Source organism: Telopea speciosissima, chromosome 8 (assembly GCF_018873765.1).
Source record: "Telopea speciosissima isolate NSW1024214 ecotype Mountain lineage chromosome 8, Tspe_v1, whole genome shotgun sequence".
Taxonomy (NCBI): Eukaryota; Viridiplantae; Streptophyta; class Magnoliopsida; order Proteales; family Proteaceae; genus Telopea; species Telopea speciosissima.
In genome coordinates this window covers 54051072-54068608 of record NC_057923.1, presented here as the reverse complement: position 1 = coordinate 54068608, position 17537 = coordinate 54051072, and the positions used below count along the sequence as shown (strand labels likewise).

General features: G+C 39.6%; 2 protein-coding genes across 3 annotated transcripts in view; both read right to left on the bottom strand.

Annotated features, from left to right (window-relative positions):
• The window catches only part of LOC122671605 (probable inactive serine/threonine-protein kinase scy1), an 81526-nt gene extending 74904 nt beyond the window's left edge, over positions 1–6622 (bottom strand). For both annotated transcript variants that reach the window (XM_043868927.1, XM_043868928.1), the window contains exons 1-2: positions 6380–6622; positions 521–619 (exon numbers count right to left, since the gene is read on the bottom strand). In XM_043868927.1, coding sequence (XP_043724862.1) covers positions 521–619; positions 6380–6505 — 225 coding nt within the window. In that variant the 5' untranslated portion in view covers positions 6506–6622. The remainder of the gene's footprint in view (positions 1–520; positions 620–6379) is intronic.
• Positions 6623–12080: 5458 nt separating this feature from the next.
• On the bottom strand, positions 12081–16394 carry LOC122670761 (trans-cinnamate 4-monooxygenase). Its single transcript, XM_043867741.1, has 3 exons — positions 15561–16394; positions 15325–15458; positions 12081–12979 (listed from the first exon to the last, which is right to left on the bottom strand). The coding sequence occupies exons 1-3, from the start codon at positions 16343–16345 to the stop codon at positions 12381–12383; spliced, it is 1518 nt and encodes a 505-aa protein (XP_043723676.1). The 5' UTR covers positions 16346–16394; the 3' UTR covers positions 12081–12380.
• Positions 16395–17537: the final 1143 nt, after the last annotated feature.

Sequence of the window (17537 nt, the reverse complement as noted above, 5' to 3'; positions counted from 1 at the left end):
AAACCTAAAATGGTAACAACTCAAACTAAATCTGGCCCACGTGAAAACAAAAGAAGATTTCTACCAAAGCTGGACCAAACCTAGCAACCCAAACCACTTACATAACCAAAAATACCCTTGACTCAAGAAAACATAAAAACCTCAAAACTGCAACATGAAGGATCAAGACTCTGCTGCTGTCTTTACTTGCTCCTCCTTGGGTTTGGATTACTATTTGCCAATAGCTATCATTCTGAAGTACATGTGTATGTGTGTGTGTGTGTGTGTATCATACACGGCTGAAGCAGAAATTCATTTATGCCACTTTGCTTTATTAACAGAGTCACCGTTACTTTTGACGAAAAAAGAATAGCACTAATGCCATGCGCAGCTTATTGAAGCAACAATGAGACAAAACGACTTGATTATTGATGCCCAAGGAAATATTTATTATGCTGCAAGGCCATTAATTATTGATCACAAGGTCAAAATTGAATATTAGTGTCAAAATATTCTAATATATTAACCATATGGAGCTCACCGTGCGAAGACGCTTCACGCCATTGCGACCAGCTGCTAAATGTCCATCCTGGGAACTACTTCCCGAGAGAGAGAATATTGAAACTAAAGAACCATCATCCTGACAAATACACAGATCATTAGAAGTCAATCAACTGCCATGAAAATAGCACCAATAATTTGTTTTTTAGTATCATATTTTATCACACACAAATCATAATTATACAATGCAGTTGGATCAACATCTAACGATGACAACATACAAGAAATACAAAACAAGTTTCACCAACTACTGAAGCTTTGGGAGATCAAAGCTCATGGCCAGTGAATGTAAGGAGAAACAATATTAAGGATTGATGCATAAGCATCCAAGAAGCGTAGTCACATGGCTTAGTTATGCTCCAAAGGCTAAGGAATCTGATCATTTAATATGGGAGCCAATTGTGATTTTTATTCTTTCAAATTTAGAGTTGTATCAGGTCATTTGATGGTCAGTTATATACAATTTGTGGGGGTGATGCAGATTTATCACCAAACTGGGCTTCTTTTATTAGGAATAAGTCTAGGGTTGGGTTACATACATGTTGGGCCTTTGTTCCCAAGGGTTTTCTATGTATTAGGCCACTTTAATGAGCCTAAACTAGGGGTACATAGGTTGCATACGGGATTAGCCCAATACTTAGTTTACTTTTATATTTTGTTAATTGAACCGGTTCAAATTGGTTGCATCCAATTGGTTCAATTTAAATGATCATGTGACTTGGTTAAGTGGTCATGTGACAACTTAAGTAGTCATGTGATGTAAGTTGGGCTGGATTAGGACTCTATAAGTCCAGCCATGTTTTGAGTCTATTTCCTTTAGTATTCTAGTTTCCTAGTCAGTTTAAGTTACCTAATAGGTTAGGGATAGGGTTAGGCCATTCCTTTTTAGTGTTTAAATCTATTTTTTAGTCTTCTATATAAGTTTGTAAGGGAGGCCAGCATTACACACGAATTTTTATTAATAGAAACTCAGCTTTATGCTTGCTACCTTTGTTGCTGCCTTTGCTCCATCGTGAGTGTGCCTTGTGAGTAATATCAAGGTGAAAGGATTGGTGGACTCCGATCGACTCCTTGCATCTTGTAGATCGGGAGGTCCTTCTTCTTATTCAATCGAGCTTCTTCAAGCTGTTGTTGCTGCCTTTGAAGGAGATCAAACCAGTAAGTAATTTTAATTTCCTGCATAAATCCTTCCCCTCTTCATCCTCTAACCTAATCCACACCCCCCTCCATCCATCAAACCCTAACCTCCATTAAACCTGCAACTCAATTCTATCCAGAATTGCAGAATTTTGTAAGTCATCCAAACCCTAACTTCTTTATACCAAAATAACCCCCTAGACCTGCCCATTAATACCCTATGAACTCCTTTCCCAAAATCCGCCCCTAAACCCTAGATCCTAAAAACACTCCATTTTTACAAGGGCTCTAACCCGAAACCCTAGATTTCCAACTTCATCCAAACCTACACCAGTAGACTCCTAAAAACCTGCACATCATTACCAAATAAAACCCTAGCTTGAAACCCTAACCCTAACCCTAATTCTACCCTAATTAGCCTAAGTTGTCCCAATCAGCCAGCCTTGTTTGGTGATCTTATTACCCTGGTTCCTAGTGGGATTACTCCTACCTAGGACTACATTAGGGGGTCATCATGTTGCCAACTGGACAAGTCACTAAGTGGCAGGAAAGTCATTACAGTAAGTAACCTAATTCTATTCGATTAATAGTAGTCACTGGATGGCAAGATTTTTTTTAGAGGTCAATTTCTCTTCTAATCTGTTATGGAATTAAAAGAGGAGTTAGTTTGGTTGATTTAGGATTCTGTTTTAAAAAAAAATAGTGGAGGTTCAGAGATCTAGTAGTAGGTTTTCAAATACAGTTGTAAACACATTACTTTTCAGAGTTGTTGATAATGGAATAAAGCTGTGGGCTTTGTTCTCTCCTGGACACGGAAACCCTAACTGAGATCTCCACTATTCTTTTTTGTTGTCTTTGTTATTTTTACTAATCTAATTTATTTCCTACTCCATCTTGTTTCTCTTCTCTTTCTTACTCCGCTACTGTTATTACCTATTCTATGATATGCCGTTCCGTCATGTACATGTATTCAGTCTGAAATTTGGATGTTCCTGCTCGTGTCCGGAGAGAGAATGGGCACGACTCCCCCTCTCCCCGTTCTACCATCCAAAACAGGCCGGTCGTTGTAAGTTCCAGGGTTGGGTCAGATAGGACCAGACCCAATTGGCTAGACCTGTGGAATCTGAACAGATCAAATCCAATCGGATCTGATTGTAGCTTTGGGTTCAGGTGCCATACCATTGCCAAACCGGAAAGAAGGGGGACAGCAAACCTCCTGCCAAGAGGCCAAGGTAGCTTGCTAACTCTCAGCCACTTGTTAGAAGGAAGTGCAGCTTGATTTACCTATAATAGGCAGGACCAGCACTGGGTCACCCTTTTAGTTAATAATGGGCCTGCATGATAACATTTATGTTTCTCTATTTCTCTGTTTTATTGTTCCTGGGAACAAAAAAGAATAGAAATCCGCTTGTCAATACAGGTTCTTTTTTTTTGTTCCTAGGAACAAACTGGGACAAAAATGTTGCTGAGAAATAGAAAAAAGGAAACACCAATTTGAAGCTTCTCCGTCCCAGAAATAAAAGGAAGAAATAAAGGGGAAGGGGAGTTGCTCTTTAATGAGCACATGGTTAATTTGATGGGCAAAGCAGTACTTTCATGTTCAAAATAAAACCAAGGTACTAAAACTCGGAACTCGATACCAACTCGACCCTTGGAAAAACCGAGTCGAGTCGAGTCGAGATCTCGCCGAGTTGGTGCACATTTTTTTTTCCGACTCGAAGCCTCAACTCGGTGGGTTTTAGACCTAGTTTGGGTTTGAAACTTGGTATTTAGCCTATTTTAGGTCATTTAAACACAATGGCACTATCAGATTTTGCAAAAACAAAGTCCAAATATGAGTTTCACTTAGGACCATAAGTTGGTAGGTGACGACGTACTAAAATACCCTACTCTACACATAGTTTAGTAACAGAATGCAATCAAAACATTCAATTAATGTAAAATAACTTAAATAAACATTAGAAATGTTAAAGTGTACAATACACCAATCTTTAAACAAATGTTACATAAAATATGATATGTTAATGTATTCAGTCCCAACCATATCCACATAGAATTCCCATGTCAAAGTATTGTTGTAGTTTTGCACATAGTTTGCCACAGCACTCATATAAGTGTTGTCATCAACATATTCCAAGTCCCCTATCCTAGGATATAGAAGAGGCGGTTGGCATGAGGCGTGAGATCCACTGCTACTGTCATATAGAGGCATGTATGGGTATGGCTGGTTTGGGACCGTCATATTGAGGCATGAGGCGGTTGAACAATCTTTTTTGAAAAAAATAGTTTACCTTTGAAAAATCCTTCAAATTTGTAATGAATCTTGAAAATTTGTAGTTGAATCTTCCAAATCTGAATCACCTCTCCCGCAAGTTACAAGTTCAAATCCAACCAAAATGACTCAAGTTCAAGTCACAACCTTCAAATGCAGAAGAAAAGAGGCTCTGGACAAAACTCGATTAAGTTCTGTTGAGTCTCGTCGAGTTAGGTGAACTTTGAAGTGTTAGATGGGTCGAGATCTGGGTCAACTCGAGATCTCGACCCGAGATCCGAGATCTCGCCGAGAAAGTGTAATTTTTAATATCGTATAGGGACTCAACTCGGTTTCTCAAAAAACCGAGATCTCGCAAGTTCTCGAACCATGAATAAAACATTGCCGCAACCACCACCACCAACTAGATGGAGCACGACTACAAGGGGGTGCCAATTGTCTAACAAAAAATGGAGGAAGCATCATCAATCTAGGAAGAGATAGCCCTAATCACGAGGGGCCTGAGATGCAGAATCTTTCTCCATGCCCAGAACGCATCTAAGGAAGGAGAAATAGTCCAAATAGAACCATTTCGGAGGAGGCAGGAGTAGACCCAGTTGACCCATAAGCTCTTTCTCCTAGCCGCAATCTTTCAAATGAGCTTGAGGATGTTGGCATTGTTGACTTCTTTGATCCTTCTCAAACCAAGGCCCCCTTCGTCAGTAGGGAGGCAATCTAAGGACCAACTGATTGGGGAAAGGAACCTAGAAGATTCACAACCCTTCCAAAGGAATGAACGCATAAGGGATTCCAACTTCGAAATGATGGACTGTGGGAGACTAAAAATGCCGGACCAACCAATCGTTGTAAGATGACTGTAGCACAAAACAGATCAACTCAAGACGGCCGACATAAGAGAGCAGCTTGCCCTCCCAAAGCTGGGGCCTCTTGCGTAAGAGGGCCAGGATAGGGGAGCAATTGTGAGCGGTCAACCCAGAGGGAAGCAGCAGTAAACCCAAATACTTCACTAGGAGAGAGCCCAAGGAGAACCCAGATCTCGCAATCAGATCATCCTTAAGTGCCTCAAGGACACCATCAAGGAAAAGGAGGGATTTGGATTGGTTGATACGGAAGCTGGACATGGATTCAAACTAGTGCAAACAGGACAAAATGGAACCAATGGAGGGGGTCAGCTATGGAGAAGATCATGAGGTCATCAACAAAGGCAAGATGAGAGAGATCGAGGGCCTTACATTTCAACATGGGGGGGTATGAGACGCTGGTCCATACTAGACTAGAGGCTCCTAGAGAGGGCCAGGGAGAAAAAGCAAGGGGAGAAGGGACAACCCTGACGGATCCCAATTGAGGAGGCGAAGAAACCAGTTGGGCTACTGTTGATGAGCATGGAGAAACGAGGAGAGGAAATGCAATGGAAGATCCAATTGACAAATGCAGGAGGGAAGGACATTTTATTCAGAACACTAATAATGAAATCCCAAGACAGAGAGTCAAAAGCTTTATGGAGGTCATCAACTCATGTATTCAATAACATATTTTGGTATTTACCATGTTATTATAAAAATAATGTATTGCTGTTCCAGGGTGAGCAAACTGGAGTTCTAGAAATATTTGGAGTCAACCTAACATGGACTAGCTGCACATGAATGAGCTAAAAGAACCAGCTATAAGCAAATGGCGGCTGAAGGTGGCCTCAGGATTTTCAATTTAGTACCTAATAACTTCATTTCATTATTCTAGTTCTAACAACACATGTATTGAAGAAGTCAAACGTGGACAAGTGGAAGTTTCAAGAAATTTTGTCAAATACTACTCAATGTGTCAGCACAAAATCCGTACCCAAGCTTCCTACTGAAAGGATAAAACATCCAGACCACAAGTTAAAGGCATCACCAAGTCCACCAGAACTTTGTAGAGTTGGTTGCTAAGCTTGTTTAGGTAAAATAAAAGGATATAGCTTATAGGATTTGAAAGGCTAAATACACACCGAAACTTCCAATTAAGCCAATAAAACAGGCTGCCCGCCAGTAAAAGGCATCACCAAATCCAGCAGATCTTAAAAGAGATCGGTTTTCTAAGATTGTTTTGGTTGAACAAGAAACCTACAGCTTATAACATTTCTTAGGCTATAATGTGATCCAATTAAAGCTTTATTTCATAGTAAAAGTTCTCAATTTGTCACCGCGAATTGTAGATTCAAAACCTTGACGAATCACCAAGCAAAGCAATAAATTCCAACAATTGATAAATATAAGAAATAATATAGAAGCCTCGGAACCATATGAAACGCAACGAGAACTACACAATTTGTCGGTTACAGGGGATCTCAAGTACGCCTTCCACTCACTAATAAAGCGAACCGAAATTGAAACATGATATATGAGCAGATATTGAAGAACATTAGAAGTGATTCGAAGGATCAGTTTTGCTCACCTTAGAGGTTCCATGATAGTGAGTCCAAGAGCCCCAAGCAGAGGAATATGGCTCTCCGATGTTGTAAGGTAGATCTTTCGGTCCCGTTCCAGATCCGGCGACGACGCCCTTCAAGAATTTAAACATTTTTCCTTCGAACGATCACAGGATCTCACGACGAAATCCACACAGGGGGAGAGGGTGGAAGAGGAAGGCGAGATCCTTGTTCGATCTGTGAACACTCAGCATTGCTGTATCGGGATTGAATTGCTCATATCTTCAGAGCTGGGACGAAATAATTGGATCGATTTGGTGTTTCGCGAACCACAGATTTATGTGGTCTTTGGGCTTTGAACGGTGTCGATTTTCTCTTAGTTCTTTTTTCTGACTGATGGATCGAAAGTCTGCTTTTTGCAACGTACCTCAAAATATGCCATTTGGCAGCCTAATTGGAACGAACATATCGTCCATGTCACCTTTAATCATGTGATAATTTTCAAGCCGAAAAGAAAAACATGTGGCATAATCAATAAGTCAATTTTAATCAAAAATTAGATAACTGGAGAAAATATTTCGCAAACTAGTGGCATGCATGAACCAATGGAGAGCACAAGATGGGTTGGACAAGGGCATAATTTCACAAAGGGTAGGGAGACAGATAGAGACATGGTTGGACAACTCGACAGTATAACCAACCTATTCCCTAAAATATTCAATACTGGGGTGTACCATAGGGTTGAGATCATTTCTTGAGAAACTAGGTTTTGATTTTGATGAGTAATTCAAATTGATGAGTTATCTAAATCTAGCTAAAACAAACACATACACATGCACACACAAAAACCTAGCTAAGAGTCCTGAAGACTTGCCTGGTGTTAAAAGTGACAAAACCCAGTTGTGAGTCTTCCCAAGTTGCTTGTGACTAAGTATTGTTAGGGATGTAAATGAATAGGTGAAATCCATTTCCGTATCTATGTCCGTATTTGTTTAGCATTATCCGAATCCGTCAGAAAGTTAAACGGATGCAGATACGGATATGCTATGGCAATCCGAAAAGCTATATTTACATGTAAACGGATAAAATATCCGATCCGTATCCGTTTAGCACTATCTGAATCCGTCTGAACGCTAATCGGATGCAGATGCGGATATAGCACTATCCGAGTCGAATCCAATCCATTTACATCCCTAAGTATTGTTAACCAAGTCAACCAAAACTCGTCAAGTTTTGCCCTTGACAGTAGTTACAATTAATAACCAATTTGTATGTATTCTGGTCTTGTCTTCCTCGTCAATTGAACAACAAAAAATTCATAGATTTTGTGATTCTTTGGTTTTTCTAATTTTTTCATATCAATATATATTTTTTGGGTAAATTACACGGCACCCCTTGGTTTTTTAAAACACTCAAATCACCCCCTCTACAGTAACGGCGTTAGTTTGCTGTTAGTTATTGGTGTGAAAGGACTATTTTACCCTTGTACTAAAACATTATAATTAAATTTATAATGCTACCCTTCCTTCATCTTCAACATTGGTCAAGGGTAGTTTAGAGATTTAAATTTATTTAACTGGCTGACATCATCATTTAACAGCATAAAACTAACGGTAGGGACTAATTTATCATATTGGGGTCTAAACTTGGGGGTGATTTGAGTTTTTTCAAAAATCGGAGGGTGATATGAGTTTCGTTTGAAAACCAGGGGGTGATGTGTAATTTTCCCTTCTTTTTGTTTACCAAGTTTCATTTCACCCGTGGTGAATGGGGAATTCCTTCATCATGGGCATCGGTACCACCGGATCCCCAAGGGGGATAGTATTGGCCTCAAACATTAAGGGGTGGGAGTTTGTTATGGGACTCTTGGTCACATCATCAACGATGAGGTGATTCTACCTTTCCCACTAGTGAAGGAAAACTTTCATCTTTTTGTATTTTCAAAGGTTTCATGCACGGTCAAGCAGAGACCTTTGCCACTAGACAAGAGGGGGTGGAAATTACCAAACCATCCCTCCTTATACGACCTTGCATGAAAACATCTCCCTTTCAATAATTTTATATGCGCTGCACATTTTTGTGACCAAGGAGGTGAAGTTAGAAGTTGTAACCTTCTTTTGATTGACTTGTGTCATATTCTCAAAAGTTATTTAAGTATTTTTTTTTTTACGCAACCAAAGGTTATTTAAGTTTTATTTTTTATTTTTTATTTTTATTATGAAATTGTAATCACACAAACCACACACCAATCCCAAAAGGTTAACCGACTTTTAGGACCGTAGAATGGCGGATATACACAACATACACCACACTCAAAAGTTATTTAAGTTATGAATAAAAAATGATGAGGAAAATGATGTACACATTAGCGGAATGGAATAGAATCTTACAGGTTACCAATTACTGATCGGCGGATCCCTCTCTTCACATCTCACCCATGCAACCTGTTATTGTAATTTAATTTTTTCCACAGCCACTCTCTTTCTCTCTCTCTCTCTCACACACACACACACACAAGTGCTGGCCGCTGCAACCTACCAGCGGTGGCGCTCATCCCCCTCCCTCCCCCATCAGCTCCAGGATCTCCTATATTATGCGACAGATTTGTTATGCAATTAGTATCTTCATGTAAATGAACAAACACATTATCCAAATCTTTAACTAATCAATTTTTTTCCTGAATCACTCATAGGATTAATTTTGTAGAATGCCAATAGCCTTAAACATTTATTTATTCTTAGATGGATGTGCTCCGACTTTAAAAACATCCAACTTGTGTTTATTCCAAAACTGCTTAGTAACTTTTAGCCCATGGAGAGTTCTAGTCCATACATGAAATATGGGCTGGGCCTTTATAACTGTTATCACTACTTACATGGGCCTGCATATCTAAAACCAAAAATAATCCCAAGACAGGCCTGTCCAAGACCTGCTTCTTCCATATATTGTAATTTACTGGCTAGAAGACTTATTTTTATTTTTTTTTGTATAAAAGATATTTACCGAGGATAAACATGTGGAAGGCCTGGCTTTCTGACAAACACATCATCTCAAGTCAAGGAGTGGAGATAGGCCAATCTGTCACACACATGAAAAGTAGAGCCTCCCTAGCCAGGGTATCTGCTATACAATTTAGATCTTTTAGAATAAAATGAAAAGAAATAACAGGGAAAGAGGCATTAAGAGCTTTAAAACCAGGTGAGACAGTTAATGCTCAGAAAGAAGATAACATCTCGATTTTCATATCCAACTTGCAATTTAGAAATCAAGAGAACTGTCTGAATCGCCAAAGCTTCACCTTCAATTGCAAAGCCAAAGTGATGTCGAACGGAACAAGTATGTACCCAACTTCCCGAATCATCTTTAAAAATAAATCCCAACCCCCCAACAGATTTTCCTTGCTGCAATGCCGCATCACAATTAACTTTGATAACACTCTTTTAAAAAGCTTTCCAACTAGCGCCTTACTAATTCGAGCCTTCTGTACTAGTCTAGTAGCTACTGAAACCACAACATTTTTAAGCATAATTATCAAGTTGGCACGGCGACCATGGCTTTGTATAGGGTCTAAAATCAAGGTGACACCAACAAGGCGGCAAGCCATCCACCTAGGCTCCCAAGGAGCATGGATGCCTAAGTGACGCCTTGATAACTATGCTTTTAAGAGAGAGAGTTGCAACCATATTATGAAACAAATATGTTAAGTAAATGCCCTTACTTTAGTAAGTATTTTTCCATCACTTATTGTGAATCTTTTGTTAGTCCTTCATTAATTGCTAATAATCTGTGCAATTTGGATCCTCTACTACCGAGTGGGGGTAAAGTGGTCATTGCACATTTCACTGTGTCTGGGCAACTCGGCAGCAGAGGATCTGGATCCTAATCTGTGTTGGTCCTTATGAATTTTGCAAATTTCAGTGAAGTTTAATCACCGACCAAGGCTTTTAAAAACTATTTACACCATTTTGCTGAAATTCTAAATCTTAAAATTGAAATTATCATGATCATGAAAATAAGTTTGAAAAATCAATAAATGGTGCACACTTGAAATATCCCATTCCAAATCAAACTGGGTGGACAGATGGAATTGTGTAGATAATGTCTTTAAGGGTCTCAATTAGTTTTCTTAATCAATCCTTCACCTAACATTATGATCGATGTACCTCCTTAAGGATGAGAACATAAAATCTGGTTCTTATGAAGTCAGCAATGAGCATGTCGGTTGTAAGCAATGACATCCATTAATTAGATGAAATGACACGAAATAAACCAATTAATGGTTAAATAATTAGTTTCTGGTCATTTTCAGTGGTAGGTGTGGCATGAAAAGGACATTTTTGGGTTCAACCAGAAATTGAACCAAAACCCCCAAACCAAAATCCATTTTTTGGTTTTATGTTCTTGTCTAATTTGTCTGTTGTGTGGGGCATTCCCATCTAACTTTTAAAATTAGACTGTAAATCCTAGTTTAGAAGAGGGACATGAGAAACCAAAGGGAAAGCGTCGAGCCTCGAAAGTGTACAAGGAAGGCAAAAAGTTATGTACACGACTCTGTACAAACATGGCATTTTCATCATTCAGGGAGGCGGGGTGGTAATTTTGCTCACCCCCATGTGTCTGAGGCACAGCCTGTGCTGCCGATACAAAGAACATTTTTCCTTATAATACGTATCAATAATCATTTCCTTGTATTTGGTACACCATCAACCTCACTAGCATGTTAATATTTATTAAAATGTCATTAACATATAGAAACGCCATTTGCAATGCTAGACTGACGTGCCATTGATTGTACGAAAGCTTGCATTTGTTTTAGTTGCAACTTGCAATGGAATACTGTTTTTGCTTGTATTACTAGGCCACTACTCAAGAAAATGACATCGATTGTGAAATATAAAATTTAGGAGGTTAGATTGATACCAACAATAAATTTGTTAATATAAAAGTTGAATCATCAATGGTATGTGAGACCATGTTAATTTCCATTCATTGGTTTTGAATACCATATATCCATACCTTGTGTTTATCATGCTCTATATCTATCTTATGTATTTTGTTTTCCTTTGTTTGGCGTTGGGAGCGCATGAATGAATAGCCTTCATTTCTACAAAAAATAAAAATCGTAAATAACATATGGGGAGCAATTCTTTGTGGGGGGAGTGTAGGGGCCATGCGTGTGCGACAACCAATGAGAGTGCGCACACTGACATCTCAGGGGGCGGGATCATGGAGGTGGGCGGTCATTTTACCTCCCCTAGATAACATTTTCCCATTACATATATAACGGGAGTGATAGGCGCATCACCAGCATCTGGTAAACTAGTGGGCGGTACCAATAGGGGCACGAGACAAGGCATCATACATGAAGGGCAGGGGAATTATTTCAAAGGGGAAAGAGAGAGATAGATACAACAGATGCTAACTTGCGGTATACCAACAGTGTGCTCAACCTATTTCCATAACATAATTATTGTCAAACATCATATGTGGAACTCGAATGAAGGAAAAATTACAAACTATCATTCCACCCCTATGCGAAAACACATAATTCCCATTAAATTACCATTATGTCATTCAAGCTCTGAAGGGATGGTATGAAATCCTCATGCCCAATCGATGGGCATGAGAGGGAGGCTGCACGGTTTTTCAATAAAGGAAAACCGATGTGTGTTAGTATCAAGAGAAGAGAAAATGTGAAAAAAAGTAATACATAAAAAAAAAGGGTTATGGAGAAGAATCGATGCAAGTATATTCAAATTAAATGCCTTAAATGCTCTTACAACTTCATACATTTACATTCTTGTCATATCTCATGAAGCCATGCATGTATACATATTACAGAATTTTGATATTTGTTCTTTTATTATATTTACCGCTTGCCCATGACCCATGCGTGCATCCCATTCTCCTCACTAACTTCACGTGGAAGTTTAAATGAAACAAGTACACAACAATATTAAAAACATAATAAGCTAACAAAAAAAGTCCAATAACAAACAAAGAGAGAGAGAGAGAGAGATTTGAAGCTCAAAACACCCTAGGCTTTGCAACAATAGTGGAGTGCTTCAATATGTGCAAGCTAAATTGGCCTCCCTTCTCTGTGGTATCAAGCTTAGACTGACCCGGTGGAGGCAAGAGCTCAAAGTTCTGGACCAGACGGCCCAAGGTGATTCCAAGGATGGGTAAGGCCAGAATGATTCCGGGGCAGCTCCTCCGACCGACACCGAATGGGAGGTACCGGAAATCATTACCGTTAGCCTCGACCTTGGCTTCCTCCTCCAAGAATCGTTCGGGTCGGAACTGCTCCGGGTTCTTCCATTGATCCGGGTTGTTAGCGAGATGCCACGCATTGACGAGGATCTTGCTCTCGGCGGGAATCTCATAGCCGCCGAGCTTGGCGTCTTGAAGGTTCATGTGTGGGACGAGCAATGGGATTGCCATACGGAGTCGAAGGGTCTCCTTGATCACGGCCTGAAGGTAGGGAAGCTTGTAGGTGTCGGGTTCAGTGATTTGTACACCGGGTCCGAGAACCGTGTCCAGCTCATTTCGGAGTTTCTGTTGGATCTCTGGGTGGTTCACCAGCTCCGCTATGCCCCACTCAACAGACCACAATGTAGTTTCAATTGCTGCATCAACCAACATATATACTTTATTATAAACTTGAGATCTCAATGTAATAAGAAGTAAGTTTAGTTGATTTTCTGTTATTTTACTAATTAAAATAAAAAAATAATGATAAAAAAATGTAGGGCACACGTTCTCTCTCTGAGAGCACATCTGGGAACTGACTGTGTCCAGACACATGGGGCGAGGTTTGCGTCATTGGGTGAGGGGTGGGCTGATCATTTCGTCTACCCCATGTGTCTGGATGTACCCTACGCCCCTAGTGCAGAAAACTTGATCCCAAGAATATATATCAAACATGAAACATAAACAACATTAAACATGGAAAATTTGACCCAAATCGATATAACACCGATAATAAATCAATATTAACTTAAAAATCATAAAAAAAAAAGTTTTCTCATACTTATAAATCAAACCCAAATCAAACCAAACTTGATATTAAATTGATAAGAGGAAATAAACATAAATCAAATCCAAATTGAACCGAAATAGAATCTTTTCTTATTGGATTGGTTTTCGATTCATCCATTTTCACATCAAAACTGATATAATTGACTAACCGACTAATAGACTAACACCTTTATCTCCCCCATTTTCTTGTCCAACTCAATTCCTCTAATAAAGGAAAATTAGAATGACCACCTTATCCCTGCCTGAGCACTCTACTCAAATAGGATCCACTACCCCGTATTAAAGAAACTTAAAAACTGTTCAAACAAGAAACTGAAGGAGATAATTTTCCGTGACTACATCTGCGGATATCTATGAAAGTAAAAAAAAACAGAGGTTGAGTGATCACTACACGGTGCATAGCCGAACTCACATAGCTTTTTCTTGATAAGACCGAACTCACATAGCCTACTAGTCAAAAGTATGTCTGGTGGCAGGCAGGAAGGAGGAGTTATAACTTGATGAATCACCAACCCCATGTTATCAGGCACATTAACATAAAGTTTGGTTCGGATGATACCACATGTGGACATGTGGTGCTCTCAAGCTCGTGCAACTGACCACCGTTGTCACTTGTGAGTAAGGGTGTTAAAATCAAGTCAAAACGTTTGTTGAAATCAATCAAATTGTGAAACTGTTTAATAAATGGTTCGATTAAGATTTTAAAATATTTATAAAAAAATAATATAATTTCAAAATAAACAATTTAGATGTACATAAATGTATCAAAAACAAACAAAAATAATTTATTAAAATTGAACCAAATTGTTTAACCAAAACTTGTGAAACTGTTAAATAAATGATTTGATTATAATTTTAAAATTAAGATTGTTTACTTAAACGATTTAACCAAAATCAGATCGTTTAACACCCTTGGGGGAATAAATATGAGGGTCCCATACTTCAGCCGATTCACCTCTCACTATTGTCGTGGCTATTATTAATCCATTTTTTTGCAAAGGAATAATAAATTTAAGAGGTATTGGTGAATGGTGGACACGATGTCTCCGTGCCACCTAAACGAATAAGAGGAAACCCAAGTGACACATCATAGTTTACTAACTACCACAAGGAACCACACCAACAAAAAAAATGGCATATTAATTAGTTCTCTGTTTTATTTGGGGGAGTGTGGCATTGCGTGTGCATGGGCCAATGAGAACACACACATGGAAATATCATGGGATGAGATTTTCTCTTTTCATTGAGGGCGGGGTAGTCATTTTGACTCTATTGTGCCTGGGCATGGAAGTACTTTCTCCCACAAGAAACTTTTTTAAAAACAATATCGGAGAAAGAACGTGCCATTCCATACGTGCATTAATGTGGCATGTACCTACACCTAGACACAATCGAGTGCAAAATGATCAGCACACCCTTGCCATTCCATGGGGGTAGGGTGATCATTTCTCGTCCAGCTATGTCTGGGCACAGGACATGCCATAATGCACGATCGGATGCCGTTCATTTTCCTAAAAAATATTTATGAGAGAAAGTTCTCGTGCTCCACCTTCAGGTAATGACTAATGATTATTGACCGCCCTGTTGATGCCACCGCATTCTCATTGGTCCCCGCACGTAGGACCATTCTCCCTAGAAAACTCTTGCCCATAGTTTATTTACCAAAGTACCCCTAAATGGGTATTATTTATGTGTCAAGAAGAGGAGAATAGAGCCACATAGAGGTCAGAAGGAAAAGGTCAGATGCAAGAGATTATAACTGCGAATTTTTATATCCATCAGTCAACGAGGAGAAGATAACGTAATTGGTAGCTAAACTGGTTTGGACGTTAATGAAAGTTTAGCTGTCAGTATTAGTGTCTCTCTCAGCTAAACCTACCAAATAAACTATACTTTAATATTAAAAGGGTTTTGTTTGGTAGAAGCTAATTACCTGCAACATTAATGTTCTCGACGATGTAAAGAACGTTATCTTCGTTGATTTCTCCTTTCTGCTGGGCATCAAGGATATGATCTATGGCGCATTTTAGCCCTTCGTTGTCCGTTGCCTTCGTGCTTGCAAGCTTCCTATAATCCACAATTAACAGATCAAATTAACAAATCAAGTAATTAATTAAGAAAGGAGAGAAAAACGGAGCAGATTAAGCCAAAAAAAAAGTCAAAACTTACTTCCTTTCTTCAAGAAAATAGTCCTTAAAGAGCTGCAACCTTCGTTCCTTAACCTCTTTACAAATCTTCAAATAACCTCTCAAGAAAGGCCTTAAAATGGGGATAAAATCACCATAATTATACTCAAAGCTCTGAGCTAGTCTACTTCTCTCTCCATTCAAAGTCTTAAGACGTTGAAACAACGGATCATCTTCACTCTCAAACCTCCGATCGAACATGATACGGTACATATTATTGTACATCATAAGTTGCAGACGTTTTCTTAGAACAATCCCAGTCGTTGATGCTTCCGGCATCTTCTTCACATCATCCACAACCCGACCAGCTTCTTCTTCCCACCCGAATCGGTACTGTTGAACCACTTTATTGGTGAAAAAAGGAACGGTCATGATTCTCCGCATCTTCCTCCAATGTTCACCGTAAACGGTGAAAACCATATCTTGGCCTTTACCGGTAAAGATATCGAAGACAACGTTTCGGGTTCGTGACCCGAATTCGACACCTTGAGTATGAAGAACATCTTTCGCGAGATCAGGGGAAGAGACGACGACGAGGTTGCGTTGGCCCATGCGGAGGAGGAAGATATCGCCGAACCGGCGGGTTAAATCGGTCAGATTACGGTGGTTCAAGTCATCGCCGACTTGGAGCCAGTTGCCGAAGACCGGGACCGGGAGTGGACCGGGGGGAAGTTTGAACCGCTTGCCACGGAGTTTGGAAATGATAATAGCGAGAATGATAGCACAGAAGAGGGCTAAGAGGGTTTTCTCAAGGAGTTGGAGATCCATAGCTGCGCAGGTTAGAGATGATCGGTGGTTGTTGCGCTGAAGGGTGGAGAAGGGGGTTGGGTTGGTTTTATAGGCAAATGAGAAAGGGAAGTGGAATGGGTGTTAGATTTGACAGAAGACGTTAGGTGTGTGGTATGTGGCTGTGTGTGGTGAGAGACTGAGTGTTGAGAGATGACGTTGACGGTAGTCAGGAGGGGGGTAGGAGAAGAATCGAGAGAGGGATTTGGGGAGTGTGTAGCTGTGCAGGTGAGACTTATGAAACGGGGGTAGGTAACGAGGTGCTTGTGGTCTGGTGGGTGGGTGAAGGGCATGTGAAAATCAATTATATATAGGGAGTCTCCTTTGTAGACGGCTGTAGTAGAATCTTTTCCTACACATTCCCCAATCATGTGGCATATCATATGGGTTCAAATTTTAAGAAATCTAAAATTATAAGAGAATATATTATTTGTCTAATAGGATTCGATCTAATGTACGAGTGTTTTATTTTTTTGCTAAAGATCAGCAGCTTCGAATATATGTAACGAAGTAGTGTTATGTAAAATGGAAGACTGAAAATAAAAAAATAAAAAAACAAAAACGAGAAACTACTAGCAATCCATTGGATGCTGGTAGTCATACAGAAAAAAAGATTATCTAAATCTGTAGTTTGGTCTTCCTGTAGCTTCTCAACTTACAGTGTTGGCAATTAGGCTTGGGGCAGAAGCCTAAGTCGCTGAAATTTTCCTCTTTGCTGCGAAGTTTGCCTCTCTATAATAGTGTGTGACCCTCTATTGGATGGAGTCTAAAAACGGCTATATTGCCCACCAATCTTGCATGAAATACCATGTATGAGTGTTAGATTGTAACAATTCAGTATGGAATAGGTTAAAGGGCTCTTGAACTTTTGGCGTATCGTTAAGTACTTAACATTTGGTATCAGAGCCGAACAACATATCATAGGTTCGACTTACGAAAATGATTACATCGGAGAGGATTGGATTACCTAGAGTAGAGTGAAAGCCGTTAAGAAATGGTTACCTGATGCCAAGCAAAAACTCTGGGATAGAGAATGCATGCCAGTACATAAGAGGGTAAATGACCACCCCACCCTCATGAAAGGTGAAAATCCCACCCCCGATATGCCAGCACGCGTGCTCTCATTGACTGTTGTGCATGTTGCCCCTGCACTACCCCAAAGAGAATGCTTCCC